Source organism: Balaenoptera physalus (genome assembly GCF_965194825.1).
Source record: "Balaenoptera physalus genome assembly, chromosome: 18".
NCBI classification, from domain to species: Eukaryota; Metazoa; Chordata; class Mammalia; order Artiodactyla; family Balaenopteridae; genus Balaenoptera; species Balaenoptera physalus.
In genome coordinates this window covers 65282488-65307690 of record NC_138899.1, presented here as the reverse complement: position 1 = coordinate 65307690, position 25203 = coordinate 65282488, and the positions used below count along the sequence as shown (strand labels likewise).

The window sequence follows — 25203 nt, the reverse complement described above, 5'->3', positions numbered from 1 at the left end:
ACAGGTTAGGGGAGTAGAGAGGATTGCCACAATTTTATACTTAAGAACTTCTGTTTTTGTTAACATCTTGAGAATATGCTTAAATATCATGAAATAAGATATTGAACCTTTATATAATCTTCTAAATACTTCTTGTGTTGAGACCATCAGCCTTTTTATGTATTGTTTTATGTACATGTTTAAATTGACTCAAAAAATCTTTAATTTGCCAATTCTTTCAAATAAGTGTGGTTCCATATAGGCTTTCTATTTTAAATATTGATTTCAAATTAACATCATGGTTTTCAGGGAAGAAGGTATATCCAGATGAAAGTGTCTAATACCTTGTAAGGGTTTGAATCTTGGCTGCACTACTATACTAACTTGAATAAATTAGTTAATCTCTCCATGCTTTAGTTTTCTCATTTGTAAAATGGAGAAAGTAACCAATACAATTGTTGCTAGGATTGGATAAATTAATAGAGTGATTAGAATAGTGCCAGGTACATAGACACTCAGTAATTGGTGGGTAGTTTTATAAGTATGGCTCTCGTTGTATTCAGGTAAGCCATTTGTTATATGATACTTGTTATTCTAAGCTGACTCTTGAGGATTTGAATCACTCTACTGCCTAATGTTCTCTTTTCTGAGTAGCCTTTAGCAAATCACATGTTGAGTATAAATTGATATGAGTAATTTGATATGTCAAATATAATAATATAACGTGTTTGGTAATAATTGGTTGAATTTCTTAAGGAATAGGACTTTTCCATATTGAGCTTATTGCAAATAACATTGTAAGATGTTTGATTAAAGATTTTTAGTTGTCATGGTTTTCAGCACTGGTCTAGATCAGTACAGATAATAGAAATATAAGTTATATATATAATTATAAATTTTATAGTGTCACATTAAAAAGAAACTGATAGGGAATTCCCTGGCAGTCCAGTGGTTAGGACTCTGCACTTTCACTGCCGAGGGACTTGGTTCAGTCCCTGGTTGGGGAACTAAGATCCCACAAGCCGAGTGGCGCAGCCAAAAAAAAAAAAAAAAAACAAACCAAAAAACTAAAAAGAAACAGGTAAAATTAATTTATATAATATTTATTTAAATCAATATATACAAAGTATTTCAATGTGAAATTGGTAATTAAAAATTATTCAGATATTTTACATTATCTTTATATTACATCTACAAAATCAGGTGTGTATGTTATAGTTACTGTACATCTCAATTTGGACTAGCTGTGTTTCAAGTTTTCAGTAGCCATATGTGTCCAGTGGCTGCAGTATGGGACAGCACAGGTCTAGATATATTTATTGAAAAATCCCTGTTTAAGAAGTCTTTTCACTGGTATTTTTTCTTAATCGCTAGCATTTTAATGCTTCTGAACTAAACATTTTATAGGTTAAAATATTCAAGAGGGAAATTCACTTAAGATAGGTAATTTCTAAGTATGTAAGGCAAATGAAATTCAGAAAAGCACATGCTACTATCTATAAAAGTGCAAACACTTAAAATATGCAGTACCTGCCAGCAGATCAATTAAATAATTATTGAGTATCATCTATGTCCTTAGCATTAATCTTTAGTGATAATACTTTTGTTAAGCAGGAGTAAGATTTTTGGGGGTTAGTTACCAGATGTTGTATATGTGTGATAAAGATAAATTGTGTTGGAAAACAGTTGGAGATAGTTTTTTATATTTATATATATTTTAAAATCTCATTTCATGTAATACATTGTGTATATATATAATGATTTTTTTCATTGTGGTTTGTTCACACAAAGATTTCTATTTTCCACATACCTTTAATTACAAAAAAAATTTACATACTCACAAAATGGAATTGTTGATTGATTGAAGATAGCTATTTTTGTTTTGTTATTCTTCTATTAGATAATGAAAAGGTCAGACTTTATCATTGAACTTTTGTTAATCAGTATTGTCAAAAACCCTACTATGGTTCTTTTTTGTTAAAAGTAGGAATTTTTGCAACTTTATTCTTTTTATTTCAGGCCGTTCATACTCTGTATGTTCTCCAAGAATGCTTAATCAGTGTCTGGAGTCCTTGGTGCAGAAAGTACAAAGTGGAGTGGTAATAAACTTTGAGAAAGCAGGACCAGATCCTTCCCCTGTAGAAGGTATTATTGTACTTCCCTTATAGACATTTTAAACTGGATTTATCAAGTATTCAACTAGAACTGAAAAATTATTATGATTTGGCCTTGTCAATGTTAAGGCCAAATTATTAAGATGACAGAACAGCTGTTGGTAAAGAGGGAGGATTAAATAGGAAAGTCAAGGTAACATGCTAGTGGTTTGGTAGCATCGCCTTTTTATATTGGTTGTTCATAGTCTGAAAATCTATAAGCGCCAAAACCCTTTTTAAACATTTACAGATTAGCATATTTCCTTTTTAGTACTGTAACGCTGACTCTCTGCAGTATATATGCTTCTTCCATGTCCCTTAATTCACAAGAGTGCTCAACCCTAAGTGTTTATTTAATTCCTTAGCTACATTTTTTCTAAAGATCAGACTGATCAGAGCCAAATGGTTGGTGTGGTTCCCAAAATGAGAAACCAGCCTTTGCCATTCAGCTTGATCCTTTAAAGTCTAGCTGAGCCCCACCTGGCTTTATGCTAATATTTTGTGATGATGAACTATTTATATTAGCCAGAGGGTATAAGGAGTTTTACCAGAACCAATGGAGAGTTTACATCTGGACCTTCTGCCTTGTATGATGTAGCTTATGACAAGAATTAGAAAGTCATTAATGGCACTGGCAGAGGTGATCCACTGGAGTGGGTAGTTGGGAGAAGAGAAAGGTCATAGAGATGAGAAAGTGGTACCCTCAGAAGGGATTATAGGGAAGGAGCAGAAGATGGTAAGATTATATAAATCGCATACTGTGTCTGGTTTAAAAAAACAAACTTAAAAAAAATTTGAATTGTTACACATGGAATATATTTATTTTTAAATTATTTTAGGACTTTTGCTTAGAGTTAGGTACTAAGTGAATGTTTACTGAACTGTTAAAGAGAGTTACTTTTTCTAGAATTGTTTTAGATTAAAGGTAGGCACCTCAAATCTGGATTTGCATATTAACTTTTCATTTTAGTTATTAGGCTTTAGTTAAAAAGATTGATTTTAAAGAAATATTCATTTAGCAATACTTACCTAGTATTTACTAAGCCAAGCATGATGGTGAAGAAATTGAGTGTTTGCCCTTATCATCTAGGGGGGAAAACATGTCATTCGTTAAACAAGTATCTGCCGTAAAGTATGTTTTACATATTCTGATTGGACAAGCAAAAGATGCTGTGGGACCTCCTTTCACCTATTGAACTCATAGTTGGAATGTGCTGATGTTACTCTCTAGTGAATTCTGATGTAATCTAAATGTTAAGCCTTAGTCATGATAGTATTCTACCATTTAAGAAAAATAGGAAAATCCAGAATTGAACAAGTATTAAGACATTTTTACTAAGTAATAGTAGATATAATTTAACTGCTTATGTTTTTCCTTTAATGATATATACTTTCTTTGCTTTGATTTCTTTGCCGTAGATGGGCAGCCAGATGTATCAAGGCCTTTGGGATCTCAGCCTTGGCATAGCTGTCACAAACTCATATATGTCAGACCAAATCCTAAAACTGGGGTTCCTATAGGTCACTGGCCTGTTCCAGAGTCCTTCTGGCCAGATCAGAATTCTCCAACACTAGTAAGTACCAGAGAGACTGTGACTTTGTAATAGTAACCGTTAACTGCTTTTCCTACTAGTTTTAAGTGCTCCTGTCAGTTAGAGGTGTGGCTGTTGTATAGGAATTAGACAAGCGCTGTTACTTGCTTTAGTGTGCTGTATTGTTCATCAGGAAGTGACAGAGAAGAGGCATCTGTCTCCTTTAGAATCTAACACTATGCTTATGCTTTTATTATTGGCCTCTGGTTACAGAAGCATAGATATAACAAGAGCCTCTCTTCGGATTCTAAATCTAATGTAACATGAGGATTTCTCTCTGGGACATAATATACAGTTTAAATGAAGGCTTAGAAAATAATTCTGATGGTTTGCCTGCAATCTTTTAGGACTTAGTCTTAGAAATTCATGTTGACTTGCATAGTTTTAGTTATAGTCAGTGTTTTCAGTCTGGACGTTTAAGGTAGCAAAGATTTTCTGGTCTTGTTTATAGGAATTATTTTTAGAAACAGTGAGGCTTGTTGAATGATCCTGGTGAATTATCAGTGTTCACTGTATGGTTCTTATAATAATAGGGTAAATTTATACAAATATCGATTAAATCTTGTTAATACCCTTTTTTCAGATTAGTGTTTTTTGTAGTAACTGAGGACGCCATGGGATATGACAGTGGTTCTTTTGATGTTACCCTTAGAAGATAAGAGTTGTATTTCAAAGATCATTAAGCAGTCTTTAATAATGTTTCATGCAGCTATCATTTATGAATTAAATTGAACTCTTTTTGAAACCTTTTATGCTTTAAACCGATATCAACTCTTTAGGATAATTTTTACTTTTATTCTGTACAAGGTCTATAAAGTGATATTTCCTTTATTCATTAGGGATTTAATGTAGTACATGAAATTAAGTTTTTATACATTTCAGTGAGGTATCTTCTCTCTTTTTTGGATTGAACCATCATAGTTTTTTAGTCTGGCTTTAGAGAAGCTCTCAATTTCTTTGGTCATATTACTTTCTCTTCTAGAGCCCTTTCAAAATTCTTACAGAACAGATATCATATTTATATGAAATATTATATTGTTGGTTATTCATTCTACTATATTTATTTAACACCTACAGTAGTACATATGGTACTTGTTAAGTCCTAATAGGAAGAAATCCAAAACCAGTATCACAAGCATTATCTATTAGTATTGCTCTAGTGGTCTATTACAAATTGTTACAAGCCATAGAGGATTTTGAAGTGTCGGTAGGATTTCAGTTGGAGGAGGAAACTGTGTGAGAAAAAACTATGGAAGTAAAAAAGAACAAGGTGAATTTAGAGGAATGGAAAGTAACTGTGAGGATAGGTGGGTCATAATATGTATGTAGGACATTGAGAGTACTATTAAATAAACCGAATTGCTCATGACTTTACATGCAAAGTTAAGGAATTTGAGCTTTTCTTAATAGGGTTCATAGAACTGAAGACACTTTTAACAGAGTGTTCCTTTAGGAAAATTAATCTGGTGGTTGTTACATGAACTGGAAGGTAAGCTATTTACCTAGAGGGCTATTGCTTTGGTTCACTTAATATAAGAGTTTGAATTAAAAGATGATGGAAGAGAGAATGATAAAAAAAAAAGAGAGAGAATGTTAGAAAGAACTGGCAAAATTTAGTAACTGAAGGATATTTCAGGGGAAATGAAATTTTTACAAATAATAGTATTTCATATAAGAAGTATTAATACTGAAATCAAATGTGATTTATTAGAGACTGGTTCTGAATTTGAATCATGGCTCTACCAGTTATTAGCCATGTGTCTTTGGTTAATTATCTTCTCTAAGCCTCAATTTCCCATCTGTTAAACAGAGATAATAACTCCTATCTCATAGGATTATCTTGGGGATTAAATGAAATAATAAATGCCCCCCCCTTTTCTTTTTGGATCTCAATATTGTCATCCAAAAAAATAGGTGAGTTTCACAGACCCATTCGATACGCTGTGTGTCAGGTACATGCTAGGCACAGGAGCAAAACAGTACTTCCCCTCTGGAACCTTACCATTCCATAGGAAGGTCAGCCATATAAACATAATAGAGTACAGTGTGCTGAGTGTCATAGGGGGCAGAGCAGAGCTCAGAGGAGGTGGTGCCTAACTGCCTCGTATGTGTTTGGGGTACATGGTGAGACTGTGTCAGGGAAGAAGTTTCTTAGAGGTTGGTACTTGCCTTGCCAGTTCAGTCTTCAAAACTTAGTTTGTTTGCATTATGCAAGGGAGAAAATAGTAAAGCAGCTTGTGATAACATATGAAACACCGGGACATGAAAGATAATGATCTGTTTGGGCAACTGAAAGTCGTTTTGGTATGGCTGGAGCACAGGGTGTACATGGTGTGGTGGTTAAAAGGCAGATGGGGACCGTATTGTCAAGGCTCTTTGTAAAACAATATTAAAAGAGAAGAATCCGGCCCTATTTTTAGGTGGTTGGCTGCTATTTTTACCCAATAATTTGAGTTAGAAAAATTACATGATAATATTTATCTTTCATGGCCATGGGATTGATTGGAGGGGGCTGACTAATTAGGGAGACTAATTAAAACTGAACAGTTGTACTCATCTAGTCTGAGAAATGATGAAGGCATGAATTAGAGTGGTAAGAAATAGAAGGTAAATTTTTAGAGAGATGAGAATTTAGCATTGACAGAGGGCAGTAACTAAAATAGTGAGCATCTGCCATGTTTATGTGTTCTGCTAAGTGGCTTAGAATTTGTGGTATCATTTAATCTAATTCTTTGTGACAGTTAAGTATGGAGGATAAGAGGGAGATATTAAGGCTAACATCTAGGTTTTTAGAACAGGTTTTGTGGTTTGGGGGTGAAATAATGAATTGGGTAATAATATATTTGAGGGACCTATAGAAAATTCAGGTTATATACAGTAGGTAGTTGGATACATAAGAGAAATGAGAGCGATCTGGTCCCTCGACAGTGGATTTGGGAGCCACCAGTATATGTAGATAGTGACTGAGGCCAAAAGGAGTCCTTTATAGCTATGAAATTTCACATTATTTCTTCATAGCTCATATTTTCTTCACCAGTCTTCACTTGGTGAGATTTTTAGGAAGGAGACTGTTAAGGGGGAAATAGAGTAACTTGTTTTTTTTTTTCCTTTAAAGTATTGTGGTTTTTGCAGCTCTACAACAGGGCCTCCAAAGTAGGGTGTATTTAACACAGGGGTAACCAATACAGTCTGCTGGAATAGGGAAGGAAAGCATTAGAACTTCTATGTATGTTTACTCTTTTCTATTTTTAATATTATTTTGGTATATATTTTATTATGTACCTATAAATTAATCATTTACAAGTATAAATATATATATGCCCTAATATTATTGTATATTCAAAAATTGGTACTGATCAATGTGTGTCATCAGTTTGGAAGCCAAGTAGTTAAATTGCTACAACTGAGGACTTACGAAGGTTTCTATTACATTAGTTGTTTCTTAGATATAAAAATTAATGAGCACTTATTTAATTCCAAAATTCTGCATTTAATTTTTCTGATAAATTTGATTTTAAGACTTAACAAAAATTTTAATTCTGTATAGATTTTGAAGTGTTTTTTTTTCTTGTGACTATTATATAATTTAAGCATTACATTTTTAAGTATTTTCTTTCAGCTTAGTGGTGCTTTTGGTAGTAAATTAAATTCTCACTAGCAAAACTGAGAAACAGTAAACTTTGGTAGTGAGGGATACTAAAAAGGAGTTTGTTTCTGGTACTTTGTGAAAGAGTAATAATAAGACTTTCCCCTCTAGCCACCTCGTACGTCTCATCCTGTAGTGAAGTTTTCCTGTACAGACTGTGAACCGATGGTTATTGACAAATTGCCTTTTGACAAATATGAGTTGGAACCTTCACCGCTGACTCAATTTATCCTGGAAAGAAAATCTCCTCAAACCTGTTGGCAGGTGAGCTGAACGACTATAGCGATTTAAAATTTTATTTATTTATTTAAGTTTTATTGAGAGTATAATTGATTTACAATGTTGTGTTAGTTTCAGGTGTACAGCAAAGTGAATCAGTTATACATATACATATACATATATCCACTTTTTTTTTTTTTTTTTTTTTTCTGCACTGGGTCTTTGTTGCTGCGCACGGGCTTTCTCTAGTTGCAGTTAGTAGGGACTACTCTTCGTTGCTGTGCACGGGCTTCTCATTGCGGTGGCTTCTCTTGTTGTGGAGCACGGGCTCTAGGCGTGTGGGCTTCAGTAGTTGTGGCACGCGGGCTCAGTAGTTGTGGCTCGCAGGCTCCAGAGCACATGCTCAGTAGCTGTGGCTCATGGGCTCAGTTGCTCCGCGGCATGTGGGATCTTCCCCGGCCAGGGCTCGAACCCGTGTCCCCTGCATTGGCAGGTGGACTCCCAACCACTGCGCCACCAGGGAAGCCCTATCCACTCTTTTTTAGATTCTTTTCCCATATGTGCCATTACAGAGTACTGAGTAGAGTTCCCTGTGCTATACAGCAGGTCCTTATTAGTTATCTGTTTTATATATAGCAGTGTGTATGTGTCAATCCCAGTCTCCCAATTTATCCCTCCCCACTCCCCACACCATAAGTTTTATTTTTTACATCTGTAACTCTATTTCTGTTTTGTAGATAAGTTCATTTGTAGCCTTTTTTTAGATTCTACATATAAGCAATATCATATGATACTTGTTTTTCTGACTTACTTCACTCAGTATGAGAATCTCTAAAAATTTAATTTGATGTTTCTTAAAAAGTTAAATTGAATCCGTGGTTTATATAACATTCTGTAAAGGTTATTAAATGTGAAGTTTTAACTACTCCTTTTTAACAGGTATATGTGAGCAATAGTGCAAAATATAGCGAACTTGGCCATCCGTTTGGTTACTTGAAAGCCAGTACAGCACTGAACTGTGTCAACTTATTTGTGATGCCTTACAATTACCCAGTCCTCCTCCCCCTTTTAGGTAAGTTATTCTCATCACATTCTCTGTGGCTTAGCATAAGTACAGATTTTTCCTAAAAACAAACTTTGGGAACATCCCTCCCTTTCTAAGTTTTCTTGTCTTCTGGAAATTAATGAAGATTTTTTTTTTTTTAATACTCTAAAATACTGAAGCTGTATAAGGTTGTGTTATAGCAACCTGTGCATGTTTCTGGTAAATTGAAAGTCAGTGTCAAACTACCTTTGATTCTGCAAACTATTGAAGATATTATATTTTAAGTTTCTAAATTAAGTATTCTCTAAGTTTTTTGCAGTTAGATTTCTTACATAGTTAGAATTAGTAATGCAGGCTTTGTATTCGGTAAATAATTAGACATTTTGTAGAAGCATATCATATTTACAAGATCTGAGTATTCTCTAAGGATTTATCTATACTTTTAATTTTCATTTGGCAAATTTTTTTAAATGATGAATTTGTTCTAAAATAATATGATAAGCCTAAAGTTGGTTTCTGGGGACCATTTGGCTATAATTTTTTGAGGGGTACTGTTGGAGAAGACATCTTTCCCTTCATGGAACTGCATCAGATTTAAAGGTTACAGACAAAATATTAGTAGGTATATTTTATAGAAAACATCATGCATACTTTGTTTCTGTCTTTAAATCTGTTTCATATCTAGATTTTCCTTGTGTATTTCCTGGTTCTACCTTTATTATTACATTTAATTTTAGACCATAATTGGCACCTTTTTATTTTTAAAGTGGTATTACTACTCAAAAATGCCAGAACCAAAAATTTTACCACCTTTAATTTTGTTAAAAATATAGGTCAGATGTTCCTCTCTCTCTTATAGAAATAAGAAAGCAGACTTTAAAAATGAAACTTATTTGACTTGATTTTCATGTGTGAAAGCAATGAATGATGATAGTTTGTTCACATTATAAATTTATAGATGACTTGTTTAAAGTACATAAGGCAAAACCAACATTGAAATGGAGACAGTCATTTGAAAGTTATTTGAAGACAATGCCTCCCTACTATCTTGGGGTAAGAATATTATTGTTAAAAATAGAACTTGTTATAAAATTTTATATTATGCTTATAGTTTACTATAGGTATTAAAACTTTTATTTATTGCTGTTATAAAATAAATGTCATGAAAATTGAGTGTACAAATGACCCATATAAATGTAATGGGAAAGAAATGTTTCAGTGAGTTGCAGAATAATGATGATGATGATGATAATGAGAAAAAAAATATATATATATATATATAATGCTTACCCAGGCCTGGTTCTGTCCTAAGCACTTTACATGTATTAACCTCATTTAATTTATATGGTAACCCTACGAGGCAGAAATCACTGTTCTTATTTCACAGATGAGGAAACTGAGGCACTAAAAGATTAAATAATTCATCCAAGGCTACATAGCTAATATTTGGGGGTCAGGAATTCAATCCCAAGCAGCCTGGCTTTAGAATTTAAGCTTTTAACCTCAATTGTTATACTACCTTTTTAAATTGCAGTGTTATAATTATTTCCCTTTAAGGGTACAAAAAAAGGTTTGTGTTGCATTATTCCCTAAATCTCCAGAAATATTACTTAAAACCTAGTGTATCATAATAGATAGGACCAATAATGCATATATTATTAAATATATTACTTTATTTATTTTATGAAAAGTAGCTTCTTAACAAAAAGACCTACACTAAAAGCACTTTAAAACATTACTTCTGCTTTTACTGCAGGAATGTTACAGTATTTGACTGTAACTAATCTTTCTAAATGGTCCCTAATAAGAACACTAATTTCTTGAGCTTTGAAAATCATATGTTATAGTTGTAAGAGAAAAGTTGTGTGTGTCTAGCACATAGTGCCTGCTATGTAAGAGAGGGAAAAGGAAGAAACACTTGAATATGAACTTTGCATATGTTTGACTCATATGTTTCATAGCAACTGGGAGGAATTAGCCAAAGCCACATGGATATTAAGTATCAGATCTGGGATTTGATTCCAGTTTGACACCAGTGCTTTTATGCACTTTCTAGTATGTCATTGGGTGTTTATCATCCTTCTTCTGACTCTGTCCCATTCACATGGTCTAGACAGTCCTGCTAGTGATATTTTTCCTTGCACAAAGTGGTTCTCAATTAGTCCTTACAATTGAAAATCACTATATCACATCCATAGTAAATATTCGATGATTTTTGCCTCCTCATTTTTCCTTCAGAGCTTGTTTCTGTTTTTTCAGCTCAGCTAATGATAATAGTAGTAATGATTAATACCTACTGAATGCTTACTGTGTGCCAGATGTATTTTCATGTATTAATTCATTTAATCCCATGACAACCCTATGAGGTAGATACTACTATTATCATTTTACAAATGAGAAACTTACGGCACAAAGGGGTTATATTACCTGGTGCAGGGTCACAAAGCTAGTGAGGGGTCGAGCCACAACCCTTCCAGTTACCCAAGGTAGAAATCTTCTGTTTTCCTTGACTCCTCTTTCTACTTACTACCCAAGTTCTATCAAATCAACCTCTGCAATGTGTCTCCTGCCCTCTTCTTCCAAACTTAGTGTCTCCAATGATGCTAAGAAGTCCAGGGCTTCACCCATTCTTGCTCTGGGTGTTGTTACTATAGCCTCTAATCCTCGTTTAGTATTTCAAACTGCCTTTCATACCACTGACAAACATTTTAATGAAGTACAAATATGATTATGTGACTCTTATTGAAGAAAAGGAGACATTTTGGGAGGTGAAATTTTCAAAATTGACAATACATATAGCTATAAGTTTTTGACAAGCTCAGGATTGAGTGGTATTTTCTTTTTTCCTATAGCCTTTGAAGAAAGCTGTTAGAATGATGGGAGCACCTAACCTAATAGCAGACAGTATGGAATATGGACTTAGTTACAGTGTCATTTCATACCTCAAAAAATTGAGTCAGCAGGTAATGTTAAGAAATAGAGCCATTAAGTATTTTGAATGGTTTTGGCTAAGGTGGTCAATAGGCCAGATGTTAGTTCTTGATGATTCTAATAGAATTCCATCATATTAATGTATTACATTTTAAAACCACATATATCATATATTAACATAATTCTGTCTCAAGTACATGGTATGCTATGTTTTGAAATGATAATTTCAAGCAATTAATTCCTAGTTTGTGAAAATGGCTTTATTAATGTGGTCCTAGCCTTCCTGTATGTGAACATTCTCTGTTTTCTTTTGGGAAATTTATGTTAGAAAGTTGTTTTTCTTAGACAAAAAAGTCAGTTTCTTTTGCTTTATGTTTTAAACCTATAGCTTTTTCTTTCAAAATGGGAGTTTCTTTTGAAATATTTGTAAAAATACTGAATTTTGTCATTTTGGGCATAAATCACGTTAATAGATACTATAGTAGTCAAGCAGTATACACTTTGACTGCCAAGTTATTAAAATTGTATAAAACACAATTTTTCCAGTACTTCTGCCATCTCTACTTCAAGTGCTAATTGAAATGTAGGTTGGAAAGAGTCAGAATATTGCTGTTTGCTTTCCAGTGAAAAACTCCATCAGTGTTTGCCATATCTATGAACATTTAGTTATGTGCTAGTAATAGTGTCTTTAAGTAAATATTGATGAGATTATTTTTTCTAATTTTATTTCACCTCTGAATTGGAAATATATATTCTTATTTAGGGTACATTTACATTTCATGGTTTAGGTGTAGTGGGTATTTAATAAATAAAATAAATTGAAGTTGTGTTTGTGTACCCTGCTCCAAAAGGTAAGAATTGTGATGATTTAAAATCATAAGACATTATTGTTTAAACTATGTTCAGTCTACCAAGGACTTGACATAAACTTCTCTACTTAAGTAGAGTTTTTAATTTCTTATGTACTTTTAAAATATAATAAATACTTAATTTATGGAAGACCAAAACTATTAGCATTTAATTTACCACTTCAGATTATGTCAAGACAACTTTTGTGTTTTTTTTGTTTTAGGCGAAAATAGAATCTGATCGAGTCATCAGTTCTGTAGGCAAAAAAGTAGTACAGGAAACTGGAATTAAAGTCCGAAGCAGATCACATGGTTTATCAATGGCTTATAGGAAAGATTTTCAACAGCTGCTCCAGGGAATTTCAGAGGATGTTCCTCACAGACTGCTAGACCTTAATATGAAAGAATACACTGGGTTCCAAGTTGCTTTACTCAATAAGGTAATGGTTATGTGAATTTAGTACTGATATAGTCTGTTATATTGTTGAATATGGCAAATTTTCTGTTAACTGATACTCAGTTTGTCCGAACTTCTGTACCTCCGCAGAATAATGATCAATTATATTATTATTGAATCATTAGATTTTAGAGTTAAACACTGTACATGGTGAGTGGATGAATGGATGGACTGCAAAGAGCAAACCGTCCCGTTCATTTTATAGACGAGAAAACAGGCTTAGAGATTGCCTCAAGTTACATAGTTAACGGTAGAGTTCACTGTAGTTTGGTACTTTTATACTGCTAACCTTGGGTACACAGCATGATCCTGAAATGCTTTGTGAATACTCATTAAAAAGATCTTCATCCCAGTAGTCTTTTTGTAGAAACAGATAGGCTGATTCTAAAACTTATATGGAAGTGTAAAGGTCCTAGAGTAGCTAAAACAATTTTGGAAAAGAATAAAGCTGGAAGACTTGCACTATCTAATTTTAAAAGTTACTGTAAAGCTACAGCGATCAACATGTTGTGTTGTTGGCATAAGGAAAAATATATAGATCAGTAGAACAGAAGTAGGCCCTCACATGTAGAGTCAATTAATTTTTAACAAAGGTGCCAAAATAATTCAGTGGGTTAGGAGACAGTCTTTTCAACCAATATCGTGGGAACAATTGGCTATCCATTTGCAAAATAATGAACTTGACCCTTACCTCACATTACTTGAAGTGATCATAGTCATACACGTAAGAACTGAAACTATAAACTTCTACAACAGAACAGGAAGAAATCTTTAAGATGTTGGATTATGGGTCAATGAAGATTTCTAAAATACAACACACAAAGCACACACACACACAAACTTGATAAATTGAACTTCATTAAAATTGAAATTTTTGTCTTCAGAAGAAACTTTGATGTTTCTCCCAGGCAAGCTACAGCCTGGGAGAAAAGCATGTATTGAATAAAGAACTTGTTTCAAAATATATAAGGAACTCATAGAACTCAATAATAAAAAGACAAACATCCAATTAAAAAAATAGACAGAATATTTGAACAGACAGCTCACCAGACAGCTCATATACAAACTTGAACAGGCACATAAAAAGACGTTCAACATTATTAGCCACTGGGGAAATGCAAATTAAAACCATAATGAGATCCCACTTTATGCCCACTAGAACTGGAACTCTTATACGTTATTGATGGAAAATAGTTTGCAGTTTCTTAGGACAGGTAAATATTGCTGTATACCAACAGTTCTGCTTGTAGGTATCTACCGAGATAAATGAAAATATGTGTATATAAAGGCTTTGTATGCAAATGTTCATAGCAGCATTAGTAATAGCCCCAAACTGAAAATAGTCCAAGTGTTCATCAACTGGTGAATGGATAGAGATATGGTATATCCATGTAAAAAGGAAAAGACAGTAAAAAGGAATAGACACCAATACAAGAACAACATGGTTGAATCTCAAAAACATGCTCAGTGAAAGAAGCCAGATAGAAAAGATTGCATATTGCAAGATTCCGTTTATAAAAAGGAATGTAGAGAGAAGGAAAGTAGATTAGTGGTTGCTTGGGGATAGGAATAGAGATTGACTACAAATGGGCACAAGGAACTTTCTGGGATGATGGAGATATTCTAAAACTGGATCGTAGTGGTGGTTTCACAGCTATACCTTTATGAACACTCATCAAACTGTTTATGTAAAATGGGTAGTTTTATGGTATGTAAATTATACATCAAAGCTTTTATTTGCTTCTCTTAGCCAGAATATGTAATAAAATCTTGGACAGATATGAGTTTGAGATTATTTGGTTGAGCCTCACTACCAAATTTTTATCTTTTGGTTATTACAGTACTGTTATTACAGTAAGATTGCATCATATCTCTTTATTTTTTTAAGCTAGTTAGTTAACTTGTGTATCTTATTTTTTTAAGCTAGTTAGTTAACTTGTGTATCTTATTTTCAAAGCTATGCTGCAGGCTAGAGATTTTAGTCTCTTATTTCTATGTTTGAAAATAAATCTTGTCTTTAAATCTTTTTTAACAGGATTTGAAGCCACAGACATTTAGAAATGCATATGACATACCAAGACGGAATCTTTTGGATCACTTAACAAGAATGAGATCTAATCTTTTGAAGAGCACCCGCAGATTTCTTAAAGGACAGGATGAAGGTTAGATCATGGTTTTAATGTTGGTATTTCTTCAGTAAACTTATTTCTTTACACTGGAAATACGTAGAGTGTTATTGTAACTTTTAAGGAATTATGACAGTAGTATTACATTCTCACTGAATGAAGTAAAAAGTGAGTCATCCCTGATTCTCTACACTTCTTCCTACCATCACTGTTTCCCCAAATTCTATTCCCCAGAGGTAACGACCTTTGTTAGCAGCTTAGTTTCCTTTTTGGCTTTCTTCATACATTCACATATACAGGCACACGCACAAACAAAATTATTTTCTTGTGATCTACTAGTATCTGGTAGTTTAACTAGTTTAACTCTGGATGGCCAATATATGTCATATTCTGGTATTTCCTTCAACTGTACCCATGGCACCTACTACAAATCAAGTCAGATGAGAACTTAACCCTTTGCCAACTCTCACGTAAGCATTTCAACTATAGTTTTATATAAAAAGGGTCATCTATGTGATATCTCTTTTCTGTAAATTCTGCTTTAATTAAATTCTGCTTATTTGGAATAGAGTAGAAGAGACATTTCCTTTTCATAGAAAGGTTACACATATGCTTATTCTATACACTGAAATTAACTGCAATATTTTTGCTTTGCTTAGAAGATAAAATCAAGTATTTAAAATTTTATTTTAAAAAAAATCTCAAGATTTTATGTCACAATATTTATAATGGTGGCAAAATAATTTATAATATGTGGTAAGGAAAGATTGACTAGAATAAACCAGAGAGCATTCATACATAAGAAGACATTATTTGATAACTAGTTGGAAGGTAGTTTTAGTGAGGTTAACTTTTGTCTTTGCTCTATTCTGTTTGAAAAGATCAAGTGCACAGTGTTCCTATAGCACAAATGGGGAATTACCAGGAATACCTCAAGCAAGTACCTTCTCCACTAAGAGAACTTGATCCTGATCAGCCTCGAAGGTTGCATACATTTGGCAACCCCTTTAAGCTGGATAAAAAGGTAAATTTGAAATGTTCCATTATATAATTTATTTGCGGTAGGCACTGTGGAGAGAGCAGTTCTTAATTTAATTAAAGAAAGCTGAAGCTATTTTCTTGGTAGAATACCTAATAAATGTCAACAGTTAAAATATAGTTATTTTAATGGGAATTGGAATTAGTTGTGCGATTAAAAACTGTATGTAAAGCTAGGGAAATTATATTCTTTTTTGTTATAGGGTATGATGATAGATGAGGCAGATGAATTTGTGGCTGGACCTCAAAATAAACATAAACGACCTGGAGAACCAAATATGCAAGGCATCCCTAAAAGACGTCGCTGTATGTCTCCACTACTAAGAGGCAGACAACAGAATCCAGTTGTGAACAATCATATTGGAGGAAAAGGACCACCTGTACCTATGACTCAAGCACAGCCAGATCTTCTTAAACCCCTTCCTCTTCATAAAAGTAAGAGTTTTTCTTTAAATGTTATTTGCTGCTCTTTGGTTCTTCATGGGAAAGATTTTTGTAATATATTATAGAAAAAATTGATAAGGTCCAAGAGTGTCTAGAGAAGATATTTGTTTACTCTAAATTAGCATGTAATCATTTTTATGTCTTTTTAATGAACATTTCATATATTCATTATGCTTAATAGCTATCATGATTTGAAATATCATTTGCAAATCTTAAGTATTTAAAAATAACAGTTTTTAAAGGGGCATTATCAACACCCACAGAAAGATGGTTTTCAATTTCAGTTTAATTCAACAACTAATTCTTAAATGATATGCTAATTTAGACAGTGCTAGGCATTGAGGTATAGCAGTGAACAAGACAATAGTGATCTCTGCCTTTATTTATAATGAGTGAGGAAAGAAAGTCATTGAACATTTCATTAGAAGTGTGATGAATGTTACAAAAGGGAAGTCAGGTGTGTTGTGGAAGTATTTGGCAAGAGGATTTAGCTTAGTCCGTGGGGTCAAGGCGCTTTACTGAGGAAGTTCTGTTTACGCCAGTACTTGAAGGATGAATGGGAATTAGTAAACTAAAGCTGTGCATTTGCCTGTGCCTCAGTAGTAGTCTAAGAAGGGTATGTGCAGAGGCATGCGGTAAAGAGCAGGGCATTAAGGGAACTGAAAGAATGCTGGTTATAGCAAGGGTTGCTGGGAATGAGGCAAAGTGAGAACTGAAAAATACACGTGCAGAGTCTAGATCATAGAGGGTCTTGGAAGCCATTATAAAGATTCTAGACTTTATTCGAAGGACAATGAGAATCCACTGAAAGGTTTTAAAGAGGTAGTGATCTGATCTGATTAGCGTTTTATAAAGACCAGGCTGACTTTACTGTGTGGAATATTATTAGGGAAGAATGAGAATTGATGTAGGGAACCCTTAATTAATGGATTCATTAATTGTAGGTAGTGATCATTCATGGCTAATGACATCTTAACTGGGGAGAAACCAAGTATGATACCTCCTGATGGAATTACACAGTACTACTTTTGAGGTAGTCCTGCCCACCGCCCCACCCCACCCCCCAAAAAACTACTGAGCATCATTCTGACCAAGCCTCTCTGTCTAACTACCAATTTTTAGGAAATATAAGGGACATAGAAACATGTTAAACAACAAAACAGGGATAAAATTAGCAAAATCCAGATTGTGCGAAACTGTATAGGACAAAGAATCTGGTGTGTGTATTTTTCCAGAAAAAAAAAAATGCATAGAAAAAAAGAGGTACAGAAGGATTTTATAGATTAAAAGATAGTTAAAAGACATGTAAATCAATTGCAATGTCCAGGTCTGATTTGGACCCTGAATCAAAGAAAATCGAACTTTCCACAAACAGAAACTATATAAGGTAATGGGAGAGTGTGGACAGTGACCGGGTATTTGACGCGTTAAATAGTTGTTACGGTTGCACAGAAACCAGTTAGGAAGCACAGGGAGGAGCTAGTGGTTACCTGGGAGTATGGCTGTGAGAAGAGCCTGTATTGGAGAAATACTTGGATATATCAGCAAAGGACTTGGTGATGACTGGTTGGATGATGGAGACAGGGCAAGGGAGGAGTTGATAGACCCTGGGTATTTCAGTGTGTCAGGGGTGGAGTGGAAGAAGAGAGGTTGAATGAGTTTAGTTTAGAAGTGTCTGTTAGATAGCCAAGTGGATTTCCTAAGTTAGAAGATGGATCATTGAGTTTGGAACTTACAAGAAGAGGACTGGGCTAGAGAGATCGGTAGGGAGGCAGCCTTAAGCCCCAGTGGAGTAACCAAGGGAAACAAGAAAAAGCCTAGAGCAGAACTTTGAAAGTACCAAAGTTAAGAGGAGAAATAAGGTTCAGAAGAGGAGATTGAGAAGGAAGGAAGAATCCAAGAAAGAGGAGAAAATAGAGAATAATTTAGTGTTATGGAAGCTAAATGGAAAGAGAATTGAGTGGTTGGTGGTCTCAAATACTTCTTAAACAAGTCATTTGAGAGGACTGGAATAGTTCTGTAGGTCTTTAAGATGACAGAGTTGAATATATTTAAATGCTGGTGCGATGGAGCCAATAGAGAGGGAACAGCTGAAAATAAAGATGAGAGAAAGTATAATCACAAAATCACTGAGAAGGCTTCTTCCATTAAAGCCGAATGGGTGTAGTGGGCACAAGTTTAATGGTGGGAAGTCGAGGAAGTTCACCTTCTTTCTGCTTTTGCTTTCCTCTGTGAAGTTGGAGGTGATGTGTACTACTGAGAGGAAGGAGACATTGGGAAAGTCAGAGATGTTAAGACAAGTGGAGAAGGTTCGAATGATTTTTTTTGTGGTAGAGGGAGAAAAGGTTGTAATAAGACTGCTAGGCAGTGCTAAGATCCAGGTACAGGTGGTGAGTGTGACCACTCTGTAGAGCTGGGTCATATTTCTCCAGTAGTGCCTGCTCATCATTCCACATGTGAGTCTGCAGCAAGAAGACAGATTGCATCATCAAATTTGGGATTTTTGCTTGGCAGATGTCATGGGAGGACAATAGAATGAGAGAATTTAGGACACTGTTAAAAAGTGATGCATTTTGGGAGATAAGTTAGATAAGAAAGTGGATATCTAGAAGGAATCTGATTAATATGAGAGAGAACGTAGAGGAATTGCTGGAGTCAATGTCTGGCAGAGTTCAAGAGCAATAGTAGGAATACTGCAAAGATGAGGGTTACACATGCCTCCATCCCTGAATTTGTGTTTGACTTGAGAAGCAAATGGGTGGGTGGAAAAGTTCCTTGGAGATGAGAAATGGAGGAATTGGGAGGCCAGGTTCTTAGCAGGCCATGTCCTTAGACATGGATGTCACATACTACAGCATTTCTCAAACCTTAATGTGTATGTGAAACCAGGTGGGGGTCGGGGGAGTGGTTGGTTAAACTACAGCTTCTGATACCTTGTTTGGGGTGGGGCTCAAGACGAGCGTTTCTAGCAGGCTCTCTGATGGTGCTAATGCTGCTTGTCCACAAAGCACACTTTGGGCAGTAAGGACCTAGAATGATGTCCCAAGGGACATGGGGTGGAAGGAAGTCTGTGAACCAGGTGCCGGGGACATCCGTGACCACGGGAGTGCTCTGGAGGTCAGTAAAGATAGTGATGAGGAGAGAGAGGATGAGTTGAGTGGGATAATTAAATCTCAAAAGAGCAAGAGTTTTTCAAGAGTGCATGGAGAAATGTTCCTGAAGTGGCATTGGAAGGTGAAGGGATTAGTGACTCCAATCCTTATTTTTTTATTTATTTTTATACATTTTTAAATTTTATTTTATTTTTGGCTGCATTGGGTCTTTGTTGCTGCGCGCAGGCTTTCTCTAGTTGCGGCGAGCGGGGGCTACTCTTAGTTGTGGTGCGTGGGCTTCTCATTGCGGTGGCTTCTCTTTGTTTCGGAGCACGGGCTCTAGGCACGCGGGCTTCAGTAGTTGTGGCTCACGGGCTCTAGAGCACAGGCTCAGTAGTTGTGGCTCACGGGCTCTAGAGCACAGCCTCAGTAGTTGTGGCTCACGGGCTCTAGAGCACAGGCTCAGTAGTTGTGGCGCACGGGCTCTAGAGCGTAAGCTCAGTAGTTGTGGCACACGGGCTTAGTTGCTCCGCGGCATGTGGGATTTTCCCGGACCAGGGCTCGAACCCGTGTCCCCTGCATTGGCAGGCGGATTCTTAACCACTGCGCCACCAGGGAAGCCCCACATCCTTATTTTAAGTCCATGGAGAGTGTTTGAGAGACAGCAGTTTCTTTGCAGGAGAGCTGGGTTTCGATTAAAGCAGGAGTTAATGTAGAGAATATTCAGTAAAGTTTGCACATCATGGAATAGGATTTAGGAGAGAGGGAGTCAGAAGTTCAGGGAATTTTTGTGGGGATGAGTTTACATTTTGAACAGTAAAGAGATGAATTCAGCTGGTGTCCTGGTGGTTTGGTGAGCAATCAGAGAACTTAGAATTTAGCTGCTTTCTGTGAGGAGCAAATGCGATAATCTAATATTGAGTAGTAAGCTTGCAAGCTTTTTAAGTCTAGTAGTCTAGTGAACTGAAGTGGGCACCAGCTATTCTTCACTGCTCAAGTGATGAAGACTATATGGACGGTTATAAGAAAAGGGGGCGCTGTGGAAGTTTGGTGGTATGTTGATGCAGAATATTGATCCGCTTAAACTCCCTGTGTTCACTTTTGCCTCTAAACGGTAATAACTTACAAGGTAGAGGTAAGTTGGAGCGAACTAGTACTCTCTAATAAAAGGATAACCATGATAATCTTGATCACATATATTTCCCTAAAGCATTAAAAACCTACTTATTCAATAAAATTGCCATAGAATAAAGCAGAGAACTAAAAGTTGTTTGAAACTGGCTTTTATTTTTCTTCCTAAGGGCAAAAATTGTACAGGTTTTTAAAATATTGTGAATGTTTCACATTGAAATATACCATATATTTGGTAAAGCTTAAAAACCATATCAAATTGTTAATTTGCATCAGTCAGGGAGATCAGTTGTGATTTGCTGTAATATTGTTTCTTTGAAGTTTTCTTTACTGTGTGCTTTGAAATTGGCTCTCATCATTTTTTTTTTTCTTATTTTTATTTTTAGTTTCAGAAGCCACTAATGATTCGACAGTAGATGATGTGGTTGAAAATCACGTTGCAGACCAACTTTCATCAGATATTACACCAAATGCTATGGAAAGTGAATTTTCAGCATCTTCTTCTCCAGCCAATTTACTGGAACGACCAACCAATCATACAGAGGCTCTCGGTCATGACCACTTAGGAACTAATGACCTCAATGTTGGTGGATTTTTAGAAAATCATGAGGAGCCAAGAGATAAAGAACAATGTCCTGAAGAGAATATACCAGCATCTTCACTCAACAAAGGAAAGAAATTGATGCATTGCAGAAGCCATGAAGAGGTCAACACTGAACTAAAAGCACAAATAATGAAAGAGATCCGAAAGCCAGGAAGAAGTATGTATAATTAGAGACAAACATCAGATTTGATTTCTGTTTGTGCTCAAAAAAAAAAAAAAAAGTCAAATAAACTAAAGCATAGATCTGATTTTAGGTCACTCTTAAACAACATATGAGCTATATAAGACTTGGTTCTTTATTCAGCCAACAAACACTTACTGAATATCTGCTATATCCAAAGTACTGTGTTCGGTGTGGTGAGTAGGAGGGACAGAGCAGAGCAGGAACTCACAGATACACGTGGTTCCTACCATGACAGGAACCCGTAGTCTTGAGCATTCTGGCAACCAGCAACTGGAATTTTAAGGTAACGGCAAACCCAGACAGAGGTAGTGACTATTAAATGACTTCGTATCTGTACAGTTCTAGGCATAGTACCTACCTACCATCTTAACTTTTAAGATTTAAACTATAATAGTGCTCAGGGATGTGTTTAGGCCAAAAAACTAAAATTATGAAAGCTATCTATTATATGAGTACAGAAGAACTTTGTGAGATAAAGTTTCAATATTATTGACATTCATTCCAAAGATGTTGGCAGATCACCTGCTATGATGGTGCGGTGGCCCCTGGGTGGTCCAGAAGTGGGTAAGACTCAGTACCGGCCATTTAGGAGCTTATAGTTCTTGGCAGAGTTTTATGTGAAAACTTGAAACTGAGACAGCACTCTTTTTTTTCCTACCAATTACGATGTGTGTATTCTTTTTTTTTTTTTTTTAAACATCTTTATTGGAGTATAATTGCTTTACAATGGTATGTTAGTTTCTGCTTTATAACGAAGTGAATCAGCTATACATATACATATACCCCCATATCTCCTCCCTCTTGCGTCTCCTTCCCACCCTCCCTATCCCACCCCTCTAGGTGGTCACAAAGCACCGAGCTGGTCTCCCTGTGCTATGTGGCTGCTTCCCACTAGCTATCTATTTTACGTTTGGTAGTGTATATATGTCCATGCTACTCTCTCACTTTGTCCCAGCTTACCCTTCCCACTCCCAGTGTCCTCAAGTCCATTCTCTACATCTGCATCTTTATTCCTGTGAGACAGCACTCTTAACTTTTTTTTTTCCCCCCCTCTATTTTATCCACTCCCCAGGTTAGCTGTAGTTTATTTAGAAATTTGTCATAAGGATGGATTTTTGTAAAGGACACTTCTTATTTTTCTGCGGCACTACCAAAAAGCTGTTTACTCATCCTTCTAAGCTTTATATTTGATACCCTATTGAGAACTTTTACCAAAAAAAAAGCAGTGTTTAAAAAGCTATTTGGTTTTGTCTTAGTATATCTTGATGTAGTAAACTGTAATAGAAAAATATTGAATAAGAGTGCAAATTAAAGCCACTTAATTTTTCTTTTTGCTTCTCTTGTTTTAAGAATATGAAAGGATCTTCACTTTACTGAAGCATGTGCAAGGCAGTTTACAAACAAGACTAATATTTTTACAAAATGTCATTAAAGAAGCATCAAGGTAAATAATCTGTTGTACATTATGATATGCAGTGAGTCCCCAGTTTTCTATAGTTGGTATTTTAACAGTATCTATTTTACACTTGTGTTGTTATGCATGTCTATGACACACCCCTTTGTATATAAGTACTTCTCTCTTTTTTTCAGTTTATTGAAAGAAGTTCACTTAAAAAATAGCTACACAGAAATTCTTCAGAGATCATGGACCCTTTCTGTCTACACATTACAGATTCTTGCATAATTCTCGTTTATCCTACTCTGTGGCTTTTTGGTGTCTTTATATGTTATAGTCTTTAATTTTTCTCCTTTGTATATTTGAACTACAGTTAATATTAGTGATAAAAGGTAATCTTGAAAGGCAGTATTTGAATGCAGTTCACTTGTATGTGGGAAAACATGTAATTAAGGGGACCAGAGCTGGACAAATGGGCCTTATTCTGATTGCCTCAGTAGCCCAGGATTATGTACTTTAGTACAAGGAATGTGGATCAAGATTATAAATGGTAACTATGAAGTGCAATTAACTGGAAAGCATAGTTGTATGAGTTTAGTGAGTAAAAAAGCATTTTAAAATTTCTTCTTCAAGACTTTTAGACTTTTAGTAATGTAAGAAAACTTAGCATTTGTCTCATCTGACCTTCCAAGATACCCACCCTTTAATTAGTCCCCCAGTTTCTTCCATGCTACGTGTAAAGGTTTTTAAGCTGTTAATTCTATTTTTTTTTTTTTCCTGTGAGTGGCTAGAGCATAGGTTACTTTGAAGTTTCAAGATAAGGCCATAACTTTTCATATTATTGATATTGAGTATTTAACCCATTCTGCTTTTTATGTAACGTTCTGTCAACTCAAACTTCATCATCGATTTAGCTATATTCCAGGTGCCTGCATTCTACTTCTGCCACCTTTTAGAGAGTTGTGTAGTATTATGGTCGGTAGTCATATTAGTTTACAAGTAGAGAGGAAGTAGGTATGGATTGGGCAGTGTTTTTGGATATTCTGAAAAGCATCAACAGTATTAATACTTAGGCAGACAAAAGTAATTTTAGTCTACTATATTTATTACCACAAAAATTTAAAAATTGCCACTTGAACTTTGTTTGCTACATCCTAAACTACAGACGTCTAATTGTCCTTGATTTGCTAGTTTTCAAATTGTAATAGTAGAACACCACAGTTTAAACACAATTGCCCAAATTTCATTTCTTCTTCCATTTTGTGGGGAATTATATTCATATTTTATTCACATTCCATTCAACATTCAATGTTCAAAGAGCGTAAGAAGCTATTGGAGTCATTGCTTTGGGAGCCCATATTGCTGGAATATTTATAACCCTTGTCTTTATTAGGGTTTTTTCCCCCCCTTTTTCTTTTTGCTTGTGGAAGAAATAACCTCTTTCCCATTGTACTTAGGCCTGGATTATTTGTTTTAGGAACAAACTATAATACTCTACTGATAAAATAATTTGCTAATCTTCCAAGAGATTTTATATATCATAAAGTTGTTGATTTTTCATTTTCATCTCACTTTGAAAAATCTTTCCAAGGCAGTTTCTCTCTTTTAAAAAAAATTATACTGATACATAACTTTGTTAAAAAGAAATTGAGAGTGCTGTTACTTATTTTTTTATACAGGTTTAAAAAAAGAATGCTAATAGAACAACTGGAGAACTTCTTGGATGAAATTCATCGAAGAGCCAATCAGATCAACCATATTAATAGCAATTAAAAGAAAACAGAATGTGGCCACTTATTTCACTACCTTCTCCAAATACAAAGTAAATACAAGACTGTTGTGATCTTGCATTCATTTTTTGACATGCATTGTTGGCTTTTTGAAATACTAAGAGCAAGTCTACAGATCCTTTTTCCATCATTTTACAGTGACCTTTTCTTCATTTTGGTTTATTTTTGTAATGTGAAAAGTATCACTCTAAAAAACATTTTTATTTAACAAACTAAAAATATTCCTCCAAATCTCTTGCTTGTCGTTGACTCTTGCGTGTCAATTTCCCTCAGGTTCTATTTTCTTAAACCAACCTTTAAAATTGTCACCTCTGTTAAGGTTGAACTTTGCCAAAAAAATAAAAAAGAAGTTACTTTGTAATTTTTGGGGAAAAAAGCACATACATTAAAACTAGGCAATGTTTTGTATATACAGTTATTTTGGATATATTATTGTAAGTTGTACAAATGTATTTTGAAGAATATTTAAGAAAAGCACTTTTGTTATTCCATCAATAAATGCTCTATTTTACTCTTGTGTGGTTTAGG

General features: G+C 34.9%; 1 protein-coding gene across 9 annotated transcripts in view; it reads left to right on the top strand.

The window, feature by feature from the left end:
- The window catches only part of INTS6 (integrator complex subunit 6), a 109312-nt gene that overhangs the window by 62678 nt on the left and 21431 nt on the right, over positions 1 to 25203 (top strand). For 5 of the 9 annotated variants that reach the window (XM_082434400.1, XM_082434399.1, XM_082434398.1 and 2 more), the window contains 13 exons: positions 1999 to 2124; positions 3552 to 3706; positions 7482 to 7634; positions 8529 to 8661; positions 9593 to 9687; positions 11487 to 11597; positions 12638 to 12853; positions 14906 to 15032; positions 15878 to 16020; positions 16238 to 16469; positions 21088 to 21462; positions 22840 to 22933; positions 24565 to 25186. In XM_082434400.1, the coding sequence (XP_082290526.1) occupies positions 1999 to 2124; positions 3552 to 3706; positions 7482 to 7634; positions 8529 to 8661; positions 9593 to 9687; positions 11487 to 11597; positions 12638 to 12853; positions 14906 to 15032; positions 15878 to 16020; positions 16238 to 16469; positions 21088 to 21462; positions 22840 to 22933; positions 24565 to 24658 (2054 nt within the window). In that variant the 3' untranslated portion in view covers positions 24659 to 25186. Of the gene's footprint in view, positions 1 to 1998; positions 2125 to 3551; positions 3707 to 7481; positions 7635 to 8528; positions 8662 to 9592; positions 9688 to 11486; positions 11598 to 12637; positions 12854 to 14905; positions 15033 to 15877; positions 16021 to 16237; positions 16470 to 21087; positions 21463 to 22839; positions 22934 to 24564; positions 25187 to 25203 lie in introns of those variants that run through there. The other 4 variants (XR_014255897.1, XR_014255898.1, XR_014255899.1 and 1 more) reach the window with 1 other exon arrangement.